The following is a 27,134-nucleotide window of genomic DNA, read 5'->3' as shown; positions in this document are numbered from 1 at the left end:
TAGAAGAATGAGTATTTTGAATGATCATAGTTTTATTGTTGTTGCTCAATACAGATAGGATAGTCATAGAGTTCTGGACAATGTTATATCTAACAATAAAAAAATATTGGGTCTGAGAGACAAACATCTCATCAAATGGGGGTCCGTGGCTCTGTCTGCAAAATTGTGATATGACAAAGGTTGAGAATCACTGCTCTTCAGTGGTTCCCAACTATTTTTGTGTTATGTACCCCTTGAGCTGTTTTACCATGCCGATAGTACCCCCTCACTCATGTGTGTCCATCATTCTCCTAAAGTTGTTATATTAAACTTATATTAAACTTTTAGTAGGCCTCTCTAAAGGCTGGCTCACACTACAGGATTTTCGGGCCGATTTATGCCCGATTCACCCCTCCCGACAATCGGAGGAGAAATCTGGCCTGGCAGCTTGCCAAGCTTGGTCGGGCCCGACGTTCGGCACCGATGATCTTGTAGTGTGAGCTGTTTGCAGATCCAATCTTAACCCTCCCGATCTGCTCAAAGCCTCATCGGGGCCGTCCCGATCATATCAAACATGTTTGATATTTAGAACTGAAAATCTGCGCGAATACATCATTCTGCTGCTGCGCGAGACTCCCGTCGTTAATTGACGCGGCTCATTTGATGCGCTGCACTGCAGGCATTATAGGCTACCAAATACCAACAGCACAGAACCACGAGTATTTGGGGGGAAATGTCACTCATTTATATCACAATGAATGACCAATGAATAAAAAGTTGTTATATCGTAGTTTTGAGCCCCTGCCAGTCATTGGCTGTAATCTCCTACCTGTCTATCAGCCAGGCAGTGTGGGGAAAAGGCATTGCTGCTGCGGGAAGCAATCCAGTACTATCCAAACTTTTGCCGATCTCATGACATGCAGCAGGGAAATATATTTTGTGTGTGTGTGTTTGTGTTCTCACTTGTACAGACAATAGAGTCGCGTTGTTTACACGCATGCTAACTACCGTGAGATTCATTTGTTTGGCGAGACGGGCATGAAAATGAGGAAACGAGAGAGAGAGGTGAGGTGGGGGCGGAGCGCTTTGGTCACTGCTGGAACCCCAAAAACGAAACAGGTTCGTATGGCCGGGCATCAATGTGATTATCCTGCCGATAATCTTAATAATATCCTGTAGTGCGTGGTGCGCCACATTTACAAATCTTGTAGTGTGTGCATGTTTGAGATTCTAGGGAAGATAATCTGGGAAGATTCTCCTGTAGTGCGTGTCACAGCCAGATTTCAAAATCGGCTAAGATTGTCAGAATCCTGTAGTCTGAGCCCAGCTTAACACATCTCATTAAATGAAAATAATTTGAATGACTCCTCTTTAATACAATTTTGACAGTTTTCAATTGGGAAAAAGTCGCTAGTTTTTATCATTTTGGAAATACATTGTAATCCCAATCTTTCCAAGTACCCTCTGCAAGCTGCTCAAGTACCCCTAGGGGTAGGGCCTGGTTGGGAATCACATGACAGGAAGAACGTGTGTAGTCCATTAGGACTACAATCCCCACAACTGCACAGACACTTCCGCGATGCTGTTTCACCCAATGGTGAAGCCAGCACGCTGACCAACACCGTCACGTGACCAGGAAACGTTACGCAGAAAATTTGAAAAGTTTGTGGGTGCGAAACAGATCCGTAGTGCGAGAACTGTATTGTTGTTAACTTGCTTTACACTGAAGGTTGGCTCCTTTCGGTTAAAATAATTCCGATTTTAATTAGCGCATTATCTTTTTTGGTTCTAAATCAATGTATTACCGCCATTCCTTGAATTGCAGATTACTGGTTAACGTTAGTTGACCATAGCATGCTAGCTAGCAAGCACGTAACGTTAGCTTAGCTAAACAACCCTACTAGCTAACAGCTGCCTGCAAATAAAAGGGGGCGCTATAAATAAAACGTATAACTTAACGTTAGGTTATATCTTCTGTTGCTTCGGATCTGTCATTCAGTTGGAAAAGTCACTTGTTTTCTCATAAAGGTGGAAACGGGAGGATGGATCTGCATGCCAAAGGTGAGTTAAGCTCAAACACAATGGAAAACCACGTTACAAGACAGTTGTGTTGTTTTGGGGTTAATAGCCACTTCTGCATATTGTTACGTGCATCGACATATAATATTAATAATATACATTTATATCTCAATGGTTACGTGTCGGTGTCATTCATGTCCATTTGTTTTCTGCTTTTCCAAGACTACTTTTCACTGGCTGATGAGAAGTTTGACTTTGACGTTTCCCTGTCACCTGCCAGGTAGGCTCGCCTCACACTCACATTACTTTTCTGTAGCATGTTGTTTTGTCTTGTATTTTATTTTTGGTGTAGAGCCCTTTGAGACAGGTATTGATGAAGAGCTGTAGGATTAAACTGCACTTCCATCTCCTCCTGTTAGAACATGCCATCTTCATTTTTGTGAAGAATGTTCTGTGCGATGCGTTACCCAGCCACTGTCAGCTCAGCATGCATTATATCAAATACCCACCAAAATCAAATCAGTCAAGAAGAGTCTGGGAAAAATATGGAATTTTAAAAGTGAAACTGTAGGAACTAGGAACCCTGCCCAACTAAGTGTCACTGTCAATCATCTCACATATTCTCATATTTGTTCCTGTTTAGTGACAGCAGTGCTAAAAACTGGCAAAAGGTAATAAATAAGATGTTTTCATATTGAACACCAGACTCAAAACAAATCAAGGTCTGGTAAAAGTAGGGCTTTTTTTAAATTGAAATGTGTGTAGGAAGGAACCTTGAAGTCCAGACACTATGCATCTCACTCCAGCTGTCACATGATGTGCTAAAGACCGTGTCCCGCTCTACAGCTCTCGAGGAGAAGAAGAGGATGAGGAGGTGTTTGTGGGTCCGGTCAGCCACAAGGAGAGGTGTATCTCCGTGGGAGTGGAGACCCAGGCCGAGAAGCCGAGATGGAGTCCGCTCACAGGAGAACAGTTTGACGAGATCTGTCAGGAAGCTCAGCAGCTAGCTGGTCATCTAGACAGCAGCATGCAGGGCCGGCTGGACGGGGAGGAGAATGACAGCACTGCGGCCGATGGTCACAAAGAGACGGAGGAATACTTTGTGCAGGACGCCGCGGCTAAACTAGTCGTGTTCAGCCAGCCTGTCAACTCGCCCAGCTCCGTCAAGAGGGAGACCTTCTGTGTATCCATGAAGCCGAAGCCGCCGCCGCCTGCCATTCGGAAGAGATTGGTCAGTGCTGTGAACTCTGCTAAGGCCCCTCTCAGCACCTCCAGTCCTATGAGGGGCACTAAGACTCAGCCCAGGATGGTACTGCGAGGTAAAACGGGGCTGGGCGTCGACGTGCTGCCCAGCAAGCCGGCAGCTCCGGTCGCGTCCTCCACCAAGACCAGACCCACACCTGCTGGCAAAACCTGCAGCAGGCCTCTGCCCTGCAAAGTGAGGCCAGCGACCATCCACCAAACATCTGTTTAAAATGGCTAATAATCATGTTGTTTTTTCTTCCATGTCTCTAATCATTTAGTTGACGAAAAACATAACTAGAGCCGCAGGGATTTATCGATTAGTTTAAATCAGTCGCCAACTATTTTGATAATTGATTAGGCCTAATTAGTTTGAGTCACTTTTTTAAGGAGAAGAAGAAACGCTTAATTGTGAATATTTACTGTTTCTTTCTTTACTCTATCACAGTAAACTGAATATCTGTGGGTTGTTTACAAAACAAGACATTTGAGGACATCATCTTGGGCTTTGGGAAACACTGAGTTACATTTTCACAATTTTCTGACATTAGACCAAAGCAGAATTTTAAATGTTTTATGCAAAATGGCTGCCTTACATTTTGGAAATAATCCCAATGTATGATCTCTTGTATGATCTGCCTTTCAGCCTGCAGTGGGCGGTCGCTCGTCCAGCAGGGTGGGTTCCTGCGAGGATCTCCTGTCTGACTCGGCCAGCGTGGCGTCTGATGTCAACGATTCCTCCCTCAACTCCAGCCTGCTGGGCAGGCCATCTCTGGCTCCGCCCACCAAGGTAACCCCCTTGTTCCGCGTCATTCAAATGCAAAAGTCACATTTTTCTTGTCCTCTACACACACTGTTATTCCTACGCTTGACTTTTACATCGGCTTCATACAATCGCCATCGTGTCATTTTACCCCTGTGTTTTCTCAATGGGTTGAAATGGGTTTGATTTCCAGATTTGGTAAAAGTTCTCCATTAACTCTGGATGGAGTATGGTGTAAAAGTATTTTACGTCTACGCCCGGTCCATACTCCGCCCAGAGTTGTCCTGTGTCATGAAGAGTAATGTTGAGCTACACACAGTGAATAATCTGGTCTAGTTGACAGTAGGGCATTCACGAGTACTGCATTTTAGTAGTCGCCGACTACTTCCAAATAGTCGACTAGTCACGGAAGGTATATAATGTTTTTTTCATTCAATAAAAATGATCAATTCTCGTCAAAAAGGTATCAAAAACATCCAATAAAGGGTTAACTATAGCAGAGTCCTCGATTGCCTCTGAGAGGCTGTTGACTTTGACCACAGATGAACGATTACTCGACTATGATGCACAGTGTCGACTAGTGGTTTTGATAGTCGACTAGTCTCTGAAACCCCTAATTCAGAGGTTTTCAAAGTGGGAGGCGGGCCTCCCCAGGGGGTCTCCAAAAACTTTCAGGGGAGGCTCAGTGAATGAAAGTGAAAAAAAACCCAACATTAGTTATCAAAAGGAGATCACATAGAATAGCCTAAATATGTGTGATTTGGTGAAAGACATAGAGTAGTATTGGGGAATTTAACAGTCCCCCCCCCCCCCCCCCCCCCACACTTTCCCACAGCCCGAAACAAATAAATGCCAGACAGACCCTTTTTTAGTCTGAAGCTATCTTGTCTCAATTGTTGAGATCAAATCAAATAATTGTTGGGGTCAAATAACATAATCATGATCCCATAGGTATGGGCTTTGACCCCAAGCTTTGTCTGATGGGAGGCCCACAGCCTCAGACTTTAAAAACCCCATAATAGTGATAGTTGCAGTGAAACTCTAAGGTATTGAATTTTGAAATGGAAAATGAATAAAAAACATGTAGACAGTGACTATCCGTATGTTTCACGTTTTGTCTTTTATTTTGTCTTTGCTTTTTGTCTTGTACATCGCCCCCCCCCAAGAGCGCCCTGCGGATCCCGTCAGCCGTCAAAGCCCCGCCCCCTGAGACCAGGAGAGTGATGAATAGGAGAAACACCTCGTCTTCCTCCTCCTCAGTGTCCAGCTTCAACTCCAGTCTGTCTGTGTCCCCTACTGGGAAAAGTAAGGTCTATTTTATAGTTAAAAGCATCCAAATAGATATCATAACAAACACTCCACAATAGATGTCATTTCAGCCACATTTCAGTAGCATGCTTTTCACTACATGTAAACCAGGGCTGCCCACACTTTTGACCTCTTTTAGGAGAAGAAACCAAATCATCCTCTTCATGATGTTCACGTTGTCCAGTTCCATTTCTCTTGTTAGAGGACTGAGGGGCATATCTTACACCCAGTGCAAGGGCAAGTGTTATCTTTGCTAGTTTCTAGCACTCAAAATCTCCCTTTTTTCCCTTTTAATTACCACTGGGCCAGTACATCAAAGGACATGTTTCAGTACATCAAAGGACATGTTTCAGTACATCAAAGGACATGTTTCAGAGACCTAGTCATAATTAAAAGAAAAATAAATAAATTGAGTGCTAAAAATTAGCAAAGATAACGCTTGCCCTTGCACTTGCACTGGGCATAAGATGTGGCCCTGAGAGTCTCTGTGCTGTGATTCGGTGTCACTAGAGATCGCTATCTATCAACTAAAGGAGGAAAATAAACTGACCAGAACGTGTGTGAATGTGTCTGTAATTTCAGGCAAAGTCAACACTCCTCTGAACTTGAGCACAACGGGTCCCAGCGGTCGTGCCTCCACCAGTGTCAGCAGACTGGCCAATCCCAGCGGCAACGCCCCCAAAACCCGCCGCTCCACTGCCTACAGCGCTGCACCAGAGCCTCCAGCAGGGCGGCGCTGCTCCCTCTCTGCTCAGGCCAGGAAGCTTTCTGAGGCGGACCGGCCCAAAGCCTCCCACTCGACGCCGGTGAAGAGGCCCGCCCCCGCGGCTCCACTCAACCCCACCCCAGCCAAGAGGGTCATGGAGAGGAGCGGCAGTGTGCCCAGCATGCCCTCCAAGCTGCAGGGCGTGCCCATGACCAAACCCAAAGCACTCGTCGCCCCGAGACCCATCGGGTCGGTCAAGGGCCTGCGGCGGACAGACGGTGAGGCGTTTTTACACCCGAAGAGAAATATTTGTCCTATTTCAAAATGCTACGTCAAAAAGTTTCTGCATTTTAGAATGATGGTAAAGAGATCAAAACTATGAAATAACACAAATGGAATTATGCAGCGACACCATTAAAAGTGTCAAATAAATCAAAACTATTTTAGATCCTTTAAAGTAGCTTCCCTTTACCTTGATGGAAAGACAAAGGCTTTGGAAACAAATTCATACATAGGCTCAACTTCACCGTTTATATTTAATCTAAGAAACTCATTTCGAGCATTTAAACAGAAGCCTTTACACGTAAATGGCTTTAAGGGAATGAAAAACAAAACGTTCAATCGGGTGTGTGGAAACTTTAGGTAGTATACAGTAGTGCTTCTCAACGTGGGGTCCGGGGACCACCAGGGCTCCTTGAAGGGTCCCCAGGAAATTGATGATTTGTTCAACCAACTTCACCATTATTTAATTTACAAGATGTATGTTGACACAATGAGAGAATGTAGAATGATGTTCTGATCCTAGTTTCACTGATATCTCTCTTCCTACAATACAGAGAGTCATAGCACTCTGGACAAAATCAGATCTAACGATAAAAATATTCTCAGATTGGGGTCCAAGAGACAAAATCTAATCAAAATGGGGATCCGTTGCCCTAATGTGGACTAAATTAGGGGCACTTGATATGAAAAGGTTGAGAACCAGTGCAGTAGGCCGGTGGTTCTCAAAGTGGGGTCCAGGTCAGGACTCCTAGGGGTCCTTGAGGGGGTTCTTCACTCCTACCTTCAATATGATCTTTGTCTCACTTCCAGATGGTAGACAGGAAACAGTATGGCTGCCTCTGTCTCTGCAAAATGTTCGTCCAAAAGGCACAATATTGTTATAAATATCAACAACCAGCCAACAGATATCAAAGCTGGTTTATATGGAAAAGATATGGAAAGAGAGTAACTTGATTTTTTTTTTTTTTTGAGCCAGAAGGAATAGCCAGAACACTTCGTTAGCAAACGTAGCGGCCAAGCTAACGGCAGATTGTATTCACTGTAATATTAAATATTGCATTTGTCTATGACACGTCACACGAACATAATGTCTGATGTTAGCACCCGTTTCTAGCACGAGCTGTATTTTAAGACTTTGAGCCCAAAATAAGGTTATTTGTCAACAAAATACAGTGGCGAACACTTTGGCTATTTAGCAGAGCAGGAAAAAACACAGCTACACATGAAATATCTTCAAAATGACAAAACTGACTCGAGGGGAGCTTTAAGCCCAATGGGTGCACTGGGCCCAGGTGCACCCAATCAGCCTAACGACCCAAAAACCAGGCTCCTGCAACAGGCCAGGAGAGGGCGGAGAGTCATCACAAAATCTAAAATCTTATCAGATGGGCAACCCTGGGACAAAATCTTATCAAATGGCGGTCCGTGGTCTAATTTGTGTCAGTTTAGGGGTCCTTGACATGAACATGGTATACACAGTATATCATTCATGAAACATGTAAAATTATACAAGCTAGATCACTTTATCATTTTAGAAAGTGAATACAAGCTGTCTTGTAAATGTTTTCCTAACTTAACTCTTGTTGCGTTTCCATGTTTTATTATTTTGAATCCCTGTTTATGGTCTATTCATTTAGCTTATATTTATTCTAGTTTTATTTTCTGTGTAGCACTTTGACTGTTTAATAGTGCTTCATAGGAAGTTAATTATATTATCCTCATGATGATTTGAGCTGAGTTGTCTTTGTGTCGTAGCAGTTTCCTCTCCAGACGTGTCACGCATCATGAAGCTGAAGAGGCCGATGGACAGGTGGGTGTTTATCACATTACTGGATTTATATCAAGTTTATATCAAGTTTGTTTATATACTTACTTACCTTTACTTAGAGGGATGATTCGCATTATTTGACGTTAAGTTTAGGTTAGTTAAGTTTAAAACTTAACTAACTTAAACTTAAACGTGGGGTTGTTGTACGAGGTACATATCGATAGTCTGTGTTACCTACAGTAGGATGCGCGCTCCCAGTTTGTTTGTAGTAGTAGTAGTCCGAGCACAGAAGCAAAGTGAATGTGCTGTGTGACCGGGGCCAGGAGCAGAACATATTTTAAGCATCTAAGAAGGCCCACCTTAACAAATGGAAATCTCTTTAAGTGACGCTGTAATAAGATTCCCAGCTCTTTATCTTACCGTCAAACAGCCCTTTCCTTTGGCGCTACATCTTCTCGACGTAGACCTGGAGTATTCCTCCACATGCCCGCACTGTATTGACACCGCGACAGCATGTTTCTGTCCCAAACAGCAATCTGTGGTGTAATACAGTGCATAGGAATAATAATATTATAATAATATATATAATATAATAATAATATAATACAGTGCATAGGAATAATAATATAATAATAATATATATAATAATATATATAATATATAATATAATAATAATATAATACAGTGCATAGGAATAATAATAGAATAATAATATATATAATATAATAATAATATAATACAGTGCATAGGAATAATAATATAATAATAATATATATAATATAATAATATAATACAGTGCATAGGAATAATAATAATAATATAATATAATACAGTGGATAGGAATAATAATATAATAATAATATATATAATAATAATATATATAATAATATATATAATATATAATATAATAATAATATAATACAGTGCTGTGGTGTAATACAGTGCATAGGAATACTGAAGTTCTATGGTTGAGAAGAGAGCACGCTGACCACATTCTACTGTCGGTAATACACCGACTTATCGATAAGTACCCCGTACAACCCCACGTCAAATAATCCGAACTATCCCTTTAAAAAATTGACTTGTTCAAATGGATACATTTTACAATTCGTTAAGTTTAAGATAGGATTGGTCTCGATGTCACCAGTAACATTTTCCTCTCCCTCCAGTATTCCTCAGAAGCCAGTGCTCCCGGCTGCAGAGCTGCTGCTGACGCCCTCTGCAGGTGGGAACAGGCCGCTGCGGCGTGTCTCGGCCATCCCCACCCCGCTGCGCCGCAGGGCCTCCAGCATCCCCACCATGACGCCCAGCGGCCTGGCCTGGCCCGCCAGGTGACGGCTCACTCAACTGTACATCCAAAACATGGCAGCATAAGATTAACAGCAGCTCTAAGAAAGTCTGGAAAAGAATGGACAATGTTGTGGTTCAGGTCAGATACACACATAATTCTTGCTTTTATGATGATGTAGACCCACTTTGAGTCCACAGTTCTTGTAGATTTGAAGAATAATGTTCAGATAGACTAAAGGGATGCTCTTATTACCCAGCCGCTGTCAGCATGCATTATATCAAATAGCCTGCACCAAATTCACATCCACTCAAGAACATAGGGTCTTCATCTATACAGTGGATTGACCTAGTTAGCAGGGAAAATAAGTTTATCTGTGTAAATCATATTTAACGCCATTTAAAATCTTCAAAACTAATGAAGGTATGGAAAAAGTATGATTTTTTTTTTTTTATTGAAAATGTATAGGAAGGAACCTTGTAAAGTGCGTTCATAAAGATCCAGCCTGCTGTAACAGTTTGGTTTGCATCCATGATCCTCTGGTAGTGATGTTAAACTCACATTTCAGCTTGCAGAACACATTTCGTGAAAGAAAGAAAAAAAATCAGTAAACACTAAACAGTAGTGTTTAGGTTTTGCTTTCTAGTATAAAAGTGTGTTTCTGCTTGTCAGCAGCCCGGCTCCAGCACACATCCGGCCTTTCTGCTTGGAAGAGCAGCCGACCAGCACCGAGCCTCTGGTGCCCCAATCGCCCCAATCACCCCAGTCCTCTCAGTCTGACCACTCCCAGTCTGACCACCCCCAGTCCTCTCAGTCTGACCACTCCCAGTCTGACCACCCCCAGTCCTCTCAATCTGACCACCCCCAGTCGTCTCAGTCTGACCACCCCCAGTCCTCTCAGGCTGACCACTCCCAGTCTGACCACCCCCAGTCCTCTCAGTCTGACCACCCCCAGTCCTCCCTGTCTGACCACTCCCAGTCTGACCACCCCCAGTTCTCTCAATCTGACCACCCCCAGTCCTCTCAGTCTGACCACCCCCAGTCCTCTCAGGCTGACCACTCCCAGTCTGACCACCCCCAGGCCTCCCAGTCCCAGGTCCTGGTCAGAGCGCCGAGTCCCAGTGAGGCTGCTCAGGAAGCTCCCGAGCCCAGTAGAAACCTGATGGAACTGCAATCTACTGAGGAACCAGAGGACCAACACACTCACACACAGGAGGTAAGGACACACACACACACACTCTCACACACACACACACACACACACACAGAGATAGATAGATAGACTTTATTGCAGACTCGAGGTCCATACAAAAATACAGTCAAATACACATAATACAAAAAAGATTAAAAGAAAACACAAAATAAAAATAGTCTAGTGACTCATTTTAAAAGACACCTATACCAGTGCCCCCAAAGCTGAGACGTGCAGCGTGTGGCACTGTACGCAATGTTCACCAGCACCACCACAAGTTGAGTAAGAGAGATTAGGTCATCAGTATAATTGGTTTCTATCATGCATCTTGACATTATCACTAGGCAATTTTGGGCGCCGACATGTTGAAAATATGTCGAGTGAAACCAGAGGGTGTGTAGTAGAGCAAATTATTACCAAGAGGGTTGGAGTCTGTGACAGCACAAATAACCGCTACACAGTGTGACACAGTGGGACACAGTGGGACGTGTGTAAGTGTCTTCACATCGATTGTTACATCCAGATGAACTTTTCCACCGGTAGCACTGGTCACACAACACATGATTTGGTCGCACCGTGTGTGTGTGTGGGGGGTGCTGGAGAATTATCTAATGTACTCTATTTTAAATGCCTCCATTTGTCAAACCAATAAGTAACCTGTATCTATAGATCTATAGTACTAAATCAAGTACTTTGTGTCAAAGATAAGAGCACTTGATTAAAAAATAAATAAACTAAACAAGTGACCAACAGAAATTACTTTATTTAAATGGGGTCATTCATCAGCAATGGACAGAGCCTCCCAGATTTTACTTGCAAAAAAATAAAATATGATGCATTAAACTAGCATTATATAGGAATGAAAAGCTCCTACTGTACCACTGCCAATACCAACATTCATTTAGAGAAAGGGTGAAAATAATGCAAGACAGACACACTACCTGCAGCCCCCAAATCACTATCCAACCCCCTGCTCTCAAAACACGACAGTTCAGATGATGCTCTGACCATAACCATATAATTTAGTTGACTCCATGCGTGAGCTCTAGGCTGAGCGTACATAACGTTACCTGAGTGACGAGCGAGGCAGTTGAAAACTGCATTTCTTGACGTGGGATTATATGAGGTCAGCTAAACAAATCAATTTCAGTGTAAGTGTTTACGCTATATTAACAACATTTTGCCCATTCCTTTTTGTACTACATCTTCTCAACCATAGAACTTGCGTATTCCTACGCATGCCGCAGATTGCTGTTTGGGCATGGGTAGGAAGGAAAGGGATGTTTGGGATTGCTTTGCTTCTGTGCCGGTAATATTCTCCATTTTCTCCAAATTTGGCCATTTTCTTTTTATTTCATAAATGGATTTAGGGGGTACCAAAAAATAACCTGTGAAAGTTTCAGGTACTTTGGACCAGTGAAAGTTATATTACTGGTTATTAATGTTGTTATTACTATTACACTGTATATTAAAATGTGAAAGTTTTTTCTTCCTTGTGAAAAATAGCTTTTTTTTTGGAGATAAAAGGTTTCTGCACGACAGCAGCGATGTGGAGACTGCAGACAGTGCAGCAGAGCAGCAGTTTGGCTCTGTGATCATGGCTGCTTCTATCCCACAGGTTCTGCTGCTGGACCTTCCAGCTCCGACTGTGCGGCCTGAGGAGAAGCTCCTGATCGACCTGACCAACACCCCGGAGCTCCGCACCACCACCAAGCACTGGTCCGGCGAGGCAAAACAGGTCCCACACTCCGCCTCCTCAAGCCTTTCAGTCTAATCTCACAGCCTAACTTTTGAGTTGAGCTTGTTTTTGTTAGTTTTTTTTTTTTGACTTTGACTTTGTGAAAAAGGGGAAATAATTTTAGCGTCTGTCTGGTTGTTTTGTGGCTATAGATAAAGTCAGGATCTCAACATTGTAATTGACAGGATTACAAATGGGACAAAAAAAGATTTCTTACACTTTGATGGCTTTAGTAGTTTTCAGTTTAAGGGGGATAGTTCAGATTATTTGACGTGGGGTTGTATGAGGTATACTATTTATCGATAATTAGCTACAGTAGATGGCGGTTGGCACACGTCCAGTTTGGAGAAGGAGAGAGTAGCCCCAGCACGAAAGCAATGCAATGTACTGCTGTGACTGGGGCCAGCAGCAAAATATATTTTAGCCACCTAAAGAAGGTCCAACTAAACACATCTATATCAGTTTAAGTCTACGATATATTAACATTTTCAGCACTTTGCCCTGTAGAACTTCGGTATTCATGCGCATGTCGTGCACTGTAGTACTCCGAAACAGCACTTTCTGACCAAAACTGCGATCTGTGCCATAAGAGTGTGAGAAGCATGCATAGGAATATCAAAGTTCTATGCTTGAGAAGATGTAGTGCCAAACTAAGGGAAGGGCTGTTTGAATGCCAGCAAGGTAAAGCGCTGAAAATGTTGTAAATATCGTGTACATGTACACCAGGTGTTTTCAAAGTGTGGGAGACTGAGCCTCCTCTCAGACAACAGACATCTTCAGCCACTCTGAAGGACTTTTAATCTGGTTTTTTAAACACCTCTTTATTATAACTAGCGGGATACCCGCACTGTGCAGTGTATCATGTGTAAATGTTGCATTCTCTGCATGTTCAACCCCGATCTCTGCAGCCAGGCTGGCCAGCGCGGACAGACCGTTCCCCAGCCCCATAAATCTTGTCAAATTCATCGGAAATGGCTCCCCAACAGATACAAAAACACAATTTCCTTCTCCCTGGTTTCTCCTCTGACAGCCTGAGCTCACCTCAACAGAGGCAGCCAGACTGGGGGCTGAGCTCACCTCAACAGAGGCAGCCAGACTGGGGGCGCTCACCTCAACAGAGGCAGCCAGACTGGGGGGCGCTCCGCCTCCGGCTGATTTGCGCGGTGGAAGCTGCATTGTGCAGTCAGCACAGCCAACTTCCAACTTGGCCAATTTTCTTCTCTCTGATTTTTCAGCGTTATGTCCACGGGAGGCGCACCTCACACTTTGAAAACCGCTGGTGTACACAAACTGTTTAGGTGGCTAAAATACTTTTTTTTGCTACTGACCCCACTCACACAGTACAGTGCTTTGCTTCTGTACCTACTCTCTGCTTATCCAAACTGGGAGCGCGCCATCCGCTGTCTACTGTAGGTAATGCACTGACTATCAATAAGTACCTCATAGAAAGCCACGTCAAATAATCCAAACTATTGCTTTAAGGCAAATTAAATCATTGTATTCTAACCTGACACATTCCATTTGGTTTAGTTCCGCTACTCGTCTTGAATGAATGAATTACAGTTCCACTAACTTTAACTGTTCTCTTCCTGTTGACAGTTAATTGACCTGAGCTCTCCTCTGATCAAATGGAGTCCAGAAGACAAGAAGGAAAACGGCATGAACGAAGCCCCTCTTATCAACTTGTCCTTCTAACTGTAGTGAGATTTCCGTTGTGCTGGGGAAGGAAACTGGAGTTTTATTTGCACAGCACAAAAAGCATTTCACCTTGTCTTTTTGTGTTTTTGTATTGGTATACTATGCAACTTTTTTAGGGCCCTTCAAATGTAAACAGACCTTATTCTTTTCTCCCTTTTTACATTTTAAAGTATCTTTTAGCTCTGACAGTGCTCTTGATCCAAGGAGTATCAGTTTGTAAGAGCTAAATATGTTTTTAGATACTTGAACGCCATAAATGGTTGTTTACATTTGTATTGTTTGTAAACATTGGTGCAAAACAGGCTTGTGTTTTGAGTTATGGTGTGATGATAACAATGAAAAGAGCACACGAAGGGCCCTCAAAAAGTTGCATAGTATACCTTTATTTTGTTGTAAAATGCTATAAATAAAATATGATTAAGAAATGTTTTTTAGGAGGAACAAGGATTCTCAGAGTAAAGATTGTTGATTGGTTGATTGTTGTTGAGTGTTCGGCTGCCTACTTGAGCCACGTTTCTAAAATCCTGCCTGTTGAGGTAAGAAATTCATGATTAAGTTGTCAACTGCCAATGTCTGAATAAATTTTGTTAATTTAACTGTTTTGGCAATCTCTGTGTGTCCTTACATAGACTGTATAAAAATTTGGATGTAGGCACTGTGATGTAAATTGGTTTCTGGGCTGATGTGATTTGAATGGTTGACGCTATAATGCAGGGGTTCCCAAACCTTCTCATCTTGGGACCCAAAAGATACATTTTGTGTCTCCCTGGGACCCAAACTCCCAAAAAACATAAGGTAATGAGTTGCCATGACGACCAGTTGGCGACCCACCCCCCACGGGCTGGATCCAAATTGGGTCCTGACCCATAGTTTGGGACCATGTCATGCTAGCTTGTTGGGAAGGTGGCAACATTTTGCTGAGGGAAAAAACATTTTCAAAGGTGTCCCCTTTGTCACAACCTAATGTTGGCAGGTGTGTGTCTGTTTTGAAATGGTAAAGAAGGAAGTAGGGCGCACACATCGGCTTATCAGGTCAGGTGCAGGACAAATAAATACATAATAAACTTGGAAAATAAATAAAGTCTGCACACTGAAAATAAAGCTCCCAGGTCAGTTTTATTAACGCTTCGACGAAACAGGTCTTCATCAGATTGGAGGAGGAAGTAGGAGGGGCATTCATACGGTATACATCAGGAACTCAAAACACTGATTGGTGGAAAAAGAAAAGGCAGGTGAATACATTTGTGCCAATCAAGGATCATACAGACCAACATTAACAAATATATACATATATAGCTCGTTTTTGGAAACCAGAACAATTACAGTATGTGGGCTTATGAACTGCCATGATCTCGTAGGTCTTTCTGTGCTGTTCTTGTCCCCGTTTTGTACTTTTACTCTTTTTACTATAGGACTTATGTGTCTGAAATAACATAAAAAACAATTGGGGGGGGGGGGGGGGGTCTAAATTAAACATAAATATTGGTATAAGATACTACTGCCATAGCCTACATATCTAGCCTGGTAAACCAGCCCGTCACGTGAACTCACATTTCATTTGGCTCTCCGTGAGTTCACGTGACGGGCTGGTTTTACCAGGCTATTACATATCATGAAAATGATCAAAATATAACCATATGATGGCCTCCATAGTCTACATAACTTCAGTTTATTTCAGGACATTTTACACTACACTTAAACAAAATATATACATGTAACTCCCAAATCTTTTAATAAGTCTAAGTGTTGTTTTGGGTCTTCCCATTGCATTTGACCAGCAGATGTCGACAGCGCGCTGTTTCGAAACATTTAATAATTTTTCGAAGCAATTTGTTAAAAAAAAAAAATGGTTCAGAAAAGCCTAGTTTCTCCCATCACTACGTGACACTGAATTAAGATCAGTTACACTGCAAAGGGTAACACGATAATTCAGCTCAAAAACTACAATATTCACTTCCTGACATCCTAATCTGTGGCTGTTTGATTGTTGTTAGATCCAGTGCAGCATTCTACCTGGCTCTTCGTCATCATAGCTACTACTTTAGGTTATATACTACACACAAAACACTTGTACCTAAGGGTAATTTATGGTTATCTTTCTTTTTCATGTGACATTGCTTCGGTTTTGACGAAAACCTTTATCACAGACCGGGCAAGGTTACTCTCCTGTATGTACCATCATGTGTGTCTTCAAGCGGTCTTTACGCCGAAAAGCTTTACCACAGACTGAACAATTAAATGGTTTCTCACCTGTGTGGACCATCATGTGTGTCTTCAAGTCTCCATTACGACCAAAACCTTTACCACAGACTGAACAATTAAATGGTTTCTCTGCAGTGTGCACACTCACGTGTAGCTTTAATTCTGCTTTAAGACCAAAACCTTTACCACAGACTGAGCAATTAAATGGTTTCTCACCTGTGTGGACTATCATGTGTACCGTCACTTGTGATTTACGAGCAAACGCTTTACCACAGACTGAGCAATTAAATGGTTTCTCACCTGTGTGGACGCTCATGTGTGACTTCAAGTCTCCTTTACGACCAAAAGTTTTATCACAGAGTGAGCAGCTAAATGGCCTCTCTGCACTATGAACTCTCATGTGCATATTTAATTCTCCTATACGACCAAAACCTCTACTACAGACTGCACAATTAAATGGTTTTTCTCCCGTGTGGACTCTCATGTGTACCTTCAAGTGTGGTTTTTGACAAAAACCTTTACCACAGACCAAGCAACTAAATGGTCTCTCTGCAGTGTGGATCATCATATGTGCCTTCAAGTTTCCTTTTTGACAAAAGCCTTTACCACAGAATGCACAATTAAATGGCTTCTCTCCTGTGTGGACTCTCATGTGTCTCTTCAAGTGTGATTTATGACCAAAACTTTTACCACAAAATGAGCAACTAAAGTGTTTGTTCCCAAGAACTTCACTGTTTTTCTTTGAGTCTAAACCTGACTGACTAGTTTCCATCCAATCATCATCTTGGTCTTCATCATCTCGGTCTTCAGTCTCAGGTTCAGAAGAGTCTGAAGTATTGCCATCACTGGTTGGTTGTAAATGACTAGCTGGATCTAAGTTCCTGGCTGGTTCTGATACTCCACAGTCCTCTCCATCAGCTTCTGTTTTCATCTGATCAGTTGAGCTGCTGGCTAGAGGCTCTGCCACTCTGTTGTCCTCAGTTTGGCTTTGATGAAGCTTTGAGGACTGAGGTTTCTCTTCATCATCTTCACTCTTCACAGGGACAGGAGTGAATGGAAACTTGGTGATATCAGCCTCCTCCAGCCCTTGAAGCTGCTCTCCCTCCTGACTGGTCCAGAGTTCCTCCTGTTCCTCTTTAATGTGTGGGGGCTCTGGGTCCTCCTGGTCCAGACTGGAGCTCCACTCCTTCTGCTAAGGGGGAACCAAAATTATTATCTTTAATGAAAATGAAATAACGAAACTAGGTGTGAAAAAAAAACTGAAATAAAAACGGCTTAAAAAAGAGAGAAATAGCTTGCAGTTGTATGCCTCCACCAACAAGTCAAGTTGCAGTCTACATCCATGTCTGTCCAGACTCATACAAGCACAAATACCTTGAAGCCCATGGCGCAGTGGTGTGGCCATTCAGCCCTATGGCAATTTAGGCAATGTTTGGACTAACTCAACAACACCGTTTTCAACATGGAAAATGGTCCCTACCCCCCTTTTCCTTGATAGAACAGGTGGGTGTGAGGTCACAGTGACCTTGAACTTTGACCACCAAAACCTAATCAGTTCATCCTTGAGTCCAAGTGGATGTTTGAGCCAAATTTGAAGCAATGCTTCAAAGCGTTCCTGGGATATCACGTTAACGAGCATGGAACCGGTGGTCGTGAGGTCACAGTGACCTTGAACTTTTCAGTTCATCCTTGAGTCCAAGTGAATGTTTGAGTCTGGGCAGTGTAGAGGTAAAAGCACTCGCTTACCACCGCAGATGAACAGAAAATAAAGGGCCTGAATGTGAAATAAAATTAAAATAAAAACAGCAGCCCCAGCTCCTCCCAATAAGTAGGGCTATACTCTGTAGGGCATGAAAATAACTGCAACAGTCATATCAACAGTCACCTGCTACCCCAAAAACGGAGGATGAAACAAATGAGGAGGCCACATTAAGTCGATAGACCTTGGTAAAGGTCAGAGGCGAGACCCAACATGCTGCACTGCAATGTCCTCCAATGACGGCCCCACTCAACAGGGTCCACGGTATACGACGTGGACACCCCTCTAGTAGACTGGGCCACCAGACAAGATGGTGGAGCTAGACCCGACTGCTCGTAGGCCAATGAAATGAGGACAACAACCCAATGAGCCAGGCGATGTGTGGACACAGTAGCTGTCCCCCCGTAGTGGACAAAAAGTCTGTCAGAGCAGAGGACCAAAGGGACATGGTGCGGGTGACATCGCACCGGAGGGCCCTCACAACTTGTGAAGCCTCTCTGCCTCGACAGAAAGGTGCGGGGGAGGATGGACCGGGCCTGGAAGCAAATCCCCTACTGAGAACTTTGGGCAGAACAGCTCAGTTCAGAAGGAGAGAGGCAGACACATCTCCTTCCCCAAACCTGAGACAAGCCCCATCCACAGACAGAGCACTCCGCTCGCTCACCCGCTTCGCCGACACAACAGCCAGAATGAAGGCTGTTTTCAAGGAAAGTAGCATACAGCCTGTCCTGCGGCCATGGAAGACTCAGGGCATCTGGCCTCTGCAGTTAGTCTGGGAAGAATCTTCTGTGTATCTAACGTTAGTTAGAGCCTGATAACATGAGGTGACTAAGAAGTTACATAGTACATAAAACAAAACGTTGATGCAATATGGCATCGCCGCCACCGTCGGCGTTGGAGGAGCAAGGGGGCTGTTAACCTCGTGTCGGCATTTCAATGGGGGAGCGATAAAAATGTGGCACATACATATATTCTATATATGTTCTAGAGCGGAAAGACGCAGAGAGGTGTAATTCAGAAATGATGGGGGCCAGGCTCTTCTCCTCGGGAAGAGCCTGGTGATGCGAGGTTACGTGCGGCCATGGAAGACTCAGGGCATCTGTCCCCAGTGGCCCCTGAAGCAAAAACCACAGGAGGCAATGAGCACTACGTGCATGCATCACTCCCCTGGGATGCGATCCTCCAACAGTTCAGTAAGACATCTCACCAACAAATATGCATGCACAGCATGTACAGTATGCATGTTTTACTGTACAATACAATCACAGGGCTTATTGTTTTATTTTAAGTTTATTGTCTACAGCTTCCAGCTTGGCAAAAAACGAGAGCCAAGCCCCCTTTAAACCAAGCAACTGGGGAACACGTGCCTACAGAACGATAACACACGCGCACACAGAGTTGAAGAGAGAGACAAGAGAGCTGCGGTCCAAGCCACCACACTCTCACTCACCAGCGCCAATCCACACGTGAACGCTGTCTCCTTTCCTCCTAGAGCAGAGTTTTTCAAAGTGGGAGGTGGGCCTCCCCAGGGGGGCTCCAAGCAGTTTCAGGGGAGGCTCAGAGAACGGAAGCCTAAATGTGTCTTATTTGGTTAGTTACTCATTGTAACGTTTTTTTTTTTTTACGTTTTTTTAATAATTAAAACTCAACTGAAATTGAAAACAAAATATTAAAACAAAATAAAGATAAAAACGAATTAAAAATGTAAAACTATACTAACCTTGGGTGGGAAATCGGTGATATCAGCCTCCTCCAGCCCTTGAAGCTGCTCTCCCTCCTGACTGGTCCAGAGTTCCTCCTGTTCCTCTTTAACGTGTGGGGTCTGGGTGCTCCGTTCCAGACTGGAGCTCCACTCCTGGTGCACAGGGGGAGTCAAGGCTATCATTATTAATAAAAACTAACGAAATAATGAAAACAAGGTGTGGAAAAACATTTTCATTAACTGGAAAAAAAAAAAAAAAAAAAAAAAAAAAAAATATATATATATATATATATATATACACATACGGTACATATACACACACACACACACACACACACACACACACACACACACACACACATATAAAATATTATGTAAAGTTAAAGTTATGATACACAACTGTAAACTAAGTCATGAGCTGACTTTGCCTAATTGGTTGCACTTTCTCAGCTTTCCTTGTCTAACGCAGAATTTATGGTCGGGCGTCAAAGCTCTCACAGGCCGTGCCATAGGGCTGCGCCGTGGCCGGCGAGCCTGCGGCGCAGGCATCGTGCAGCTCCCCAAAAATGTGATTTGATGCAGCTGACGTGAACAGCGCAAATATACTACTGTATAATGTAGATGGGGAGATAACAGGAGGGAGTGAAAGCTATTACCAAGTATATGCACTACATTCTCTCCTTGGGCTAACTAGTAGTCTAGTAGTCATTGAAATCATAGTGAAATCACACAATTACTCATTTTGCTGCGGACTCCCCTGGGGCACCCCCATTAAGCTGACGTTGGAGTATGTAGGTCTAGCTGCCGCCAACGTCGAATTCGAGGTTACGTTGAAGCATGTTTCTCGCTTAAGTAAAAATGCTGATATCACACCGTTATGTATCTATCAAACTAAAACAGTGTCCTGTAAAAGATATTCTCTTCTGCTAGATCTTATCAATTAGCCTAAAGCAAGCACACAATTGAGATTAAGACATGGTTCCAATTGCTGAAATTGAAAACAAAATGTCAAAACGAAATAGAAAATAAAAACGAATGAAAAATGCAAAACTATATTGACCTTGGATAGGAACTCGGTGATATCCGCCTCCTCCAGCCCTTGAAGCTGCTCTCCCGCCTGACTGGTCCAGAGTACCTTCTGTTCCTCTTGTGGGGTCTCTGGGTGCTCCTGGTCCAGACTGGAGCTCCACTCCTGCTGCTCAGGGGGAACCAAGGTTATTATCGTTAATGATCTGTGGAGATGTTGCTACAGTGTTTGTATGTATGTGAAAAATCCATTGTTCAACTGTTGGTTTTTTGCATTTTTTTTTGTGTGGGGGGTTCAGGGAGAACATGCAAACTAACTCCACACAGAAAGGCCCTTTTTGACGACCCCACCTGGGCCGTAGGCACTGAGGACATGGGAATGGGGAGTGGGACACACCCTCAGTGCACACAGCGTCCCAGGCGGGAATCGAACCCAGGACCTTCTTGCTGTCAGGCGATAGCGTGCCCCTATCAACTGTTATTGCTAACAATGGCTAGCCTGGATAGAGCTAACCCTGGCTGGTTTCCTGACTGTTTAAATGGAATGCGATCAATTCAGGTGTGATGTCACTCAACTGGGGTATTCCTAGTTCCCAATACAAAAAGGAATGGCCCAATAGGGTCTGATTTGGATGTCGAAGTGCTTGCGAGCTCAATTTTCACTATTGACCTTTTTTTAATGGGAGAAATTGTACTTATGTAGCTAGTATAGCTTTTTAGAACTCTACCCACCTCTGCATGCTGCTCAGGGGGAACTTCTTCACTAACCAGCATCTGTTGGAGCATGTATAACCGCATTTGAGGGTTTATAACAGCGTCCAGCAGCTTTTGTAGTCGGTCGTTCTGCTGTTTTGAATGAGAGGCTTCCTCCTCATACTCTGCTATCGTTCTTTCAAACAGCCCAAATATATCTTCAATGGCCGCAGTTAGTCGCTGCTTCACCAGCGCTCTCAGTTTCTGGACTTTAGACATTTTCACACAGTGACAGACTTTTCCTCCTCAACTATCTATTGACCGACTTTATCCTTCAAAGCTCCAATAGCTTCACAGATAAACGTTATCATTCAAAACTCAAATAGCTTCACAGCTAAACGTTATCATTCAAAACTCAAATAGCTTCACAGCTAAACGTTATCATTCAAAACTCAAATAGCTTCACAGCTAAACGTTATCATTCAAAACTCAAATAGCTTCACAGCTCAACTTTATCCTTCAATGCTCCAATAGCTTCACAGCTCAACTTTATCCTTCAATGCTCCAATAGCTTCACAGCTAAACTTTATCCTTCAATGCTCCAATAGCTTCACAGCTCAACTTTATCCTTCAATGCTCCAATAGCTTCACAGTTCAACTTTATCCTTCAATGCTCCAATAGCTTCACAGCTAAACTTTATCCTTCAAAGCTCCAATAGCTTCACAGCTAAACTTCATCATTCAAAGCTCCAATAGCTTCACAGCTCAACTTCATCATTCACAGCTAACGTTAGCTTCACAGCTAAATCATTCATCTGGCTCCGGCATGAGAGGAGCTTCTTCTTCTTGCTCACAGCTAAACGGAGCCTCGCTTCCAGTTTATATATATTCGTGATCATATCACCCGCTCATACAGTCTTGTTTGTAGATTAAACTTCTGAAAGGATATAACCGGGAAACAATAGGCTAACGTTAGTCCTTTCAGGAATGTTTGCGACTGCCGGCCGCCATGTTGCATGTAAACTACGGAAGCCCTAAGCGGCCGTTCAGCTGCGCCCTTTCAGTATGCCTTTTGCCCTTCTACCCTTTCAGCACCACGGACTGGTTGGTCACACAGGGCTATGTGCACTGCCCCTCCCCTCATTTAGGTAGCCTATCTAAAAAGCAATAGGCAACTTGATTGTAACTGATTAAATGAGACAAATTGGACTTAGCGTGACATTCACAACAACAAAAGCACTTCCGGGTGCCACTGGAGCAGTTAATTAGTATGAAATAAAGCTGAAAAGTTGTGCCAAACAAACATTCATATCTCAAAAACTAAATCACATCGCTTATATTTTGACTTTGTGAGTGTTAACAGAAGTAGAAGATGCTATACTACCAAATTATGCTATAATTAGAAACCAGAGATGGGGACTTGGATTTACGATTTGGACTTGAGTCGCACTTAAATGTTCTCAGCTGTTATGCGAGAGTAGGGCCTTGAGGAAGCATGTAGGCTATGATGTATTATTACTACCTACAAACTCCACGGCCTCCAGAAAACATCCAGGAGGGACGTGTGAAGTTTGACTTCCAAGCTTCCAATGAGCAACAAATGACCCGGTAATAAAGTGTGAAAGTATTTAAAAATAAAGGTATTGCCCTCTCTGAGTTTTGTCTATTATAAAGGCTAACCTATGTCTGATATAATATGGCATTACATTAATCTAATTACAGCCTGTGTCGTATAATTAAGCTAGTATTGGTAGCATTAAATGTGGTTTCCAACAGAGATGCTCACAAGTCATTTTTTGCAAGTCCAAGTCAAATCTTTGGTCACAAGTCCAAGTCAAATCTTTGGTCACAAGTCCAAGTCAAATCTTTGGTCACAAGTCCAAGTCAAGTCTCAAGTCTCTTGGATGATCATTCCATCATCTGCTGCATGCCGGTCTGCTTAGAACAGTGCCTAGCTAAAACTAAGGAATTCCATGCATGTTCTGTATTTATCCTCACTCCTTATCTATTAGCATACAGTTTCAGCATTGCTTACTTGACAGTATTAGTACAGATTCCCTTAATGTTAATGCGGCAAACAAAACAAACACATACAAGATTGTTCACCAGTCCCAAAGCTCAAGTCTGAGTCAAGTCTAAGGTCTTTTGAGGGCGAGGCTCAAGTCACTGTGTCTGTCTTAATGCATGTCACTATATGACCGCAGCAAATTTAGGCTATGGAAGCTGTCAGGTCCAGGACATTACATCTTTATTTGTGCATTATTGTTAGACCTAATACTAGATACTAAGATACAAAACCTAATTTGTATAGCACCTTTACAGAAAGCAACAGAAACTACTCATAAAATAGACAGCAATACAAAAGACCCATAGTAAGAAAGCACAGGGCAAATACACGAGATTTAAAACAGGATAAAACAGTTACATGAAGGCCAGCCTGCAGAAATGTGTCATGAGAAGTGAAGTGCTGGTCTGGGAAGACCTCGGGATTGCCCAGTCAGACACACCTGCCAACATTAGGCTGTGATAAAGAGGACCCCTTGGAAAAAACAATTTTCCCTTGCCAAAATTGTGCCTAACTTTGCAGTGTTATTTAGCTACATTCCTGACAAACTAGCATGACATGGTTGGTAGAAATAGATTCCTTCGGTCTTCTAGTTTCATATGAAACTTCACTCTGGCTTTAAAACTGAGCCTGCTGCAGCCTCTGAAAGTAAATGTTAAAATTTTTGACATTTCCCAAATATCGCGATATTTCCGAAAATCGGCCCAATCCGGCTACTTCTCAGGGTTAATGTGTATGTAAAAACGGTTGTCTTTTAAAAAATAAATAAAAATGCAATTCTCTGGTGGACCAGTTTGGGAACCAATGCTCTAGAGTCCCCATGATAGGCATGGGGGTCTGGGTACCTTTGGATAATTCAGAATTCTTTAAATAATTGAAAAATGAAACAAGCAAAACATAGGCAGAAGTTGCGAGGGCTTTGTTGTGTTTACTAAATCACAATTATTATTTTTTTGTGTGTGTGAGGCTGCGCCTGCCTGTGTTATTGTAGCTCTCTCTCTGTACATCCGACGTGCAACAGCAACAGCAACACACACATTCTTATAATTTCAAGAAATCTCTGGGAATTAAATTATTCCATCCCCGGAGTCTCCTGGCCAATCCAGGAGGGTTGGCAACCCTATATAGACCGTTTGATTTGTGGCTTTGTGAACACAAATGAAGCAAGGCAGAAATACAACAATTGTATCATTTTAGCCCCTGAATCGGAACAAAGCGAATGAGCTACATATGTGAAAAACCCTAATAAAACATTAACATTTACCACAGACTGAGCAATTAAATGGTTACTCCCTTGTGTGCAATGTCATGTGTCTCTTCAAGTCTCCTTGTCGACCAAAAGTTTTATAACAGACTGAGCAAATAAATGGTTTCTCTCCTGTGTGGACTCTGAAATGTATCTTCAAGCTTCCTTTTTGACTAAAACCTTTACCACAGAATGAGCAATTAAATGTTTTTTCTCCTGTGTGGACTCTCATATGCACCTTCATGTTTGATTCATCACCAAAACGTTTACCACAGACTGAGCAATTAAATGGTTTCTCACCCGTGTGGACTCTCATGTGTTTCTTCACATCTCCTTTTTGACGAAAACCTTTACCACAGAACGAACACTTAAATGGTTTCTCTCCTGTGTGCACTCTCATGTGTATCTCCAAGTGTCCTTTATGACAACATATTTGACCACAAACTGAGCAACTGAAGTGTTTCTTTGCAAGAACTTCACTGTTTTTCTGTGAGTCTAAACCTGACTGACTACTAGTTTCCATCCATTTGTCATCCTGGTCTTCAGTCTCACGTTCAGAAGAGTGTGAAGCCTTGCCAGCACTGGTTGGTTGTAAATAAATAGCTGGATCTAAGTTCCTGGCTGGTTCTGATACTCCACAATGCTCTCCATCTGCTTCTGTTTTTGAGCTGGTGGCTAGAGGCTCTGCCTCTCTGTTCTCTGCCATTTGGCTTTGATGAAGGTGTGAGGACTGAGGTTTCTCTTCGTGATCTTCACTCTTCACAGGGACAGAGGTGGATGGGAACTTGGTGATAACAGCCTCCTCCGGCCCTTGACGCTGCTCTCCCTCCTGACTGGTCCAGAGTTCCTCCTGTTCCTCTTTAATATGTGGGGGCTCTGGGTCCTCCTGGTCCAGACTGGAGCTCCACTCCTGCTGCTCAGGGGGAACCTCTTCTTTACTGACCAACAGTTGCTGGAGGTCTGGAGGTACAAGTGAAATACAGACACAATCACATTCAGGAAAACGTTTATGTTTTGTAAATGAAAATACGCCTCAGTAAAGAGATGTAATGTCACCAATTTTGTCTTGGTGTCGAGTGTCTACTCTATTCAGTGACGTACGCAATGCATTCTGGGTGTTGTAGTATGATTCCCCCTTAAGAGTGATATGGGGAAAACTACAGCTGTTTTCTCTGGTCAAAGGGCTCCAATTTCAAAAAGAATTCAGGTGACGTAGGTTTAATAAATCATCATATTCACAGTGGTGAAATAGGCCTTCTCAGGAATTTTACTTGTAATGAGTAATAAAAAATAACTGTAATCTTTTCATGTCATGTCTTTATTTTTTTGCACTAAATTATAGTAGTAGTATCGATAAGTATCGGTATCAATAAGCAGTACCGGTATCGATATTGAATGACAAGACTTCTCTCCCCTGAGTCTCAATTGCGAAATAAGCATTTGAGTTCTTAAGAATATGAAGATACCTGGCCCATTCATATTTAAAACAATAATTTATACAGATAAAGATTTAAACAGTTATTGGTCCCGGTAAATAGAATGCGTGTGGTTGCTATATTTTTGGTTCAAACACAAGAGAAAATTTTTGATGCAGAGACAACAAAATATTTTCCACTAATGTAGTTCTAAACAGGAGAAGAGCAGGTTAATTACTAGCTCACTGCAGTGATGGTGTTGCTTGCAGAGGAACTGATTACAGAATTCCAGGAAGCCGGCACTATCTGACAAAGGCTACCCCCTCTATTCACCTTATGCAGCCCCGCCCACTTGACCCATTGTATCTCAACTTCTTGTTCAAAATGCTGACTGTTTTACCTGCTCAAACTAGTCTGGCTCACCTGGTCAAACCTAGTTTTGGCTCATTTCCACCGCAGGTTGTAGCGTGATCCCGCTCCGCTCGACTCGATAAATTGTCTCATCCCACCGGTTTAAACTGTCCCAGCCCGGGTTGTATTGGAGTCGAGTCGTGCTACTTTTCGTACCTGCCTCGTCGGGCTTCTATTCTGTCAACCCGGGTTCATACGGTGACGTGAAAACATTGTAGACGACTGATTGGCCAGGCAGAATCGTGTTTACTCTATCTACTGACTGTCAATGCGCTGCATACCAGTTTAGTGGGCTTACATTCTCTTCTGATTTCCATCTGTCTTTGTGTTGCTGCCTTCGCCTTTGTGAAATAAAGTCGTGGCAGTGGTTTCAATTGTTTTCAGAGTGAAAAAAGTCCGCTGCTCAGCAAGCTCCTGTAGTTAGTTGAGCTGCAGCGCTCCGCTAGGCCGCAGCGGGTGTTTGGTGAAGCCGCGGTCTTGCCTGAGAGGCCGCGGGGTACAGGGCAGGCTTCACTCTGTTGCGCCTCTTCCGTCCGCGCGCAGCGCAGCGCGTGCCTGAGTTTGACTAACTACAAAGTGATATCCATTTTCCTGGCCGATTGTCACATTCGCCCATGTCCACTGTAGGTCAT

General features: G+C 43.0%; 1 protein-coding gene across 1 annotated transcript; it reads left to right on the top strand.

The window, feature by feature from the left end:
• The first annotated feature begins 1,663 nt into the window (after positions 1-1,663).
• Positions 1,664-14,584, top strand: gtse1 (G-2 and S-phase expressed 1). The gene is made up of 11 exons (XM_083654231.1): positions 1,664-2,040; positions 2,221-2,278; positions 2,845-3,436; positions 3,887-4,030; positions 5,170-5,308; positions 5,894-6,295; positions 8,058-8,109; positions 9,237-9,398; positions 10,031-10,571; positions 12,166-12,285; positions 13,885-14,584. The coding sequence occupies exons 1-11, from the start codon at positions 2,022-2,024 to the stop codon at positions 13,978-13,980; spliced, it is 2,325 nt and encodes a 774-aa protein (XP_083510357.1). The 5' UTR covers positions 1,664-2,021; the 3' UTR covers positions 13,981-14,584.
• Positions 14,585-27,134: the final 12,550 nt, after the last annotated feature.

This window comes from Poromitra crassiceps (assembly GCF_964638095.1).
Source record: "Poromitra crassiceps genome assembly, chromosome: 18".
NCBI classification, from domain to species: Eukaryota; Metazoa; Chordata; class Actinopteri; order Beryciformes; family Melamphaidae; genus Poromitra; species Poromitra crassiceps.
Note: the sequence above shows the minus strand (reverse complement) of the source record. Positions and strands in the feature narration are given on the sequence as shown.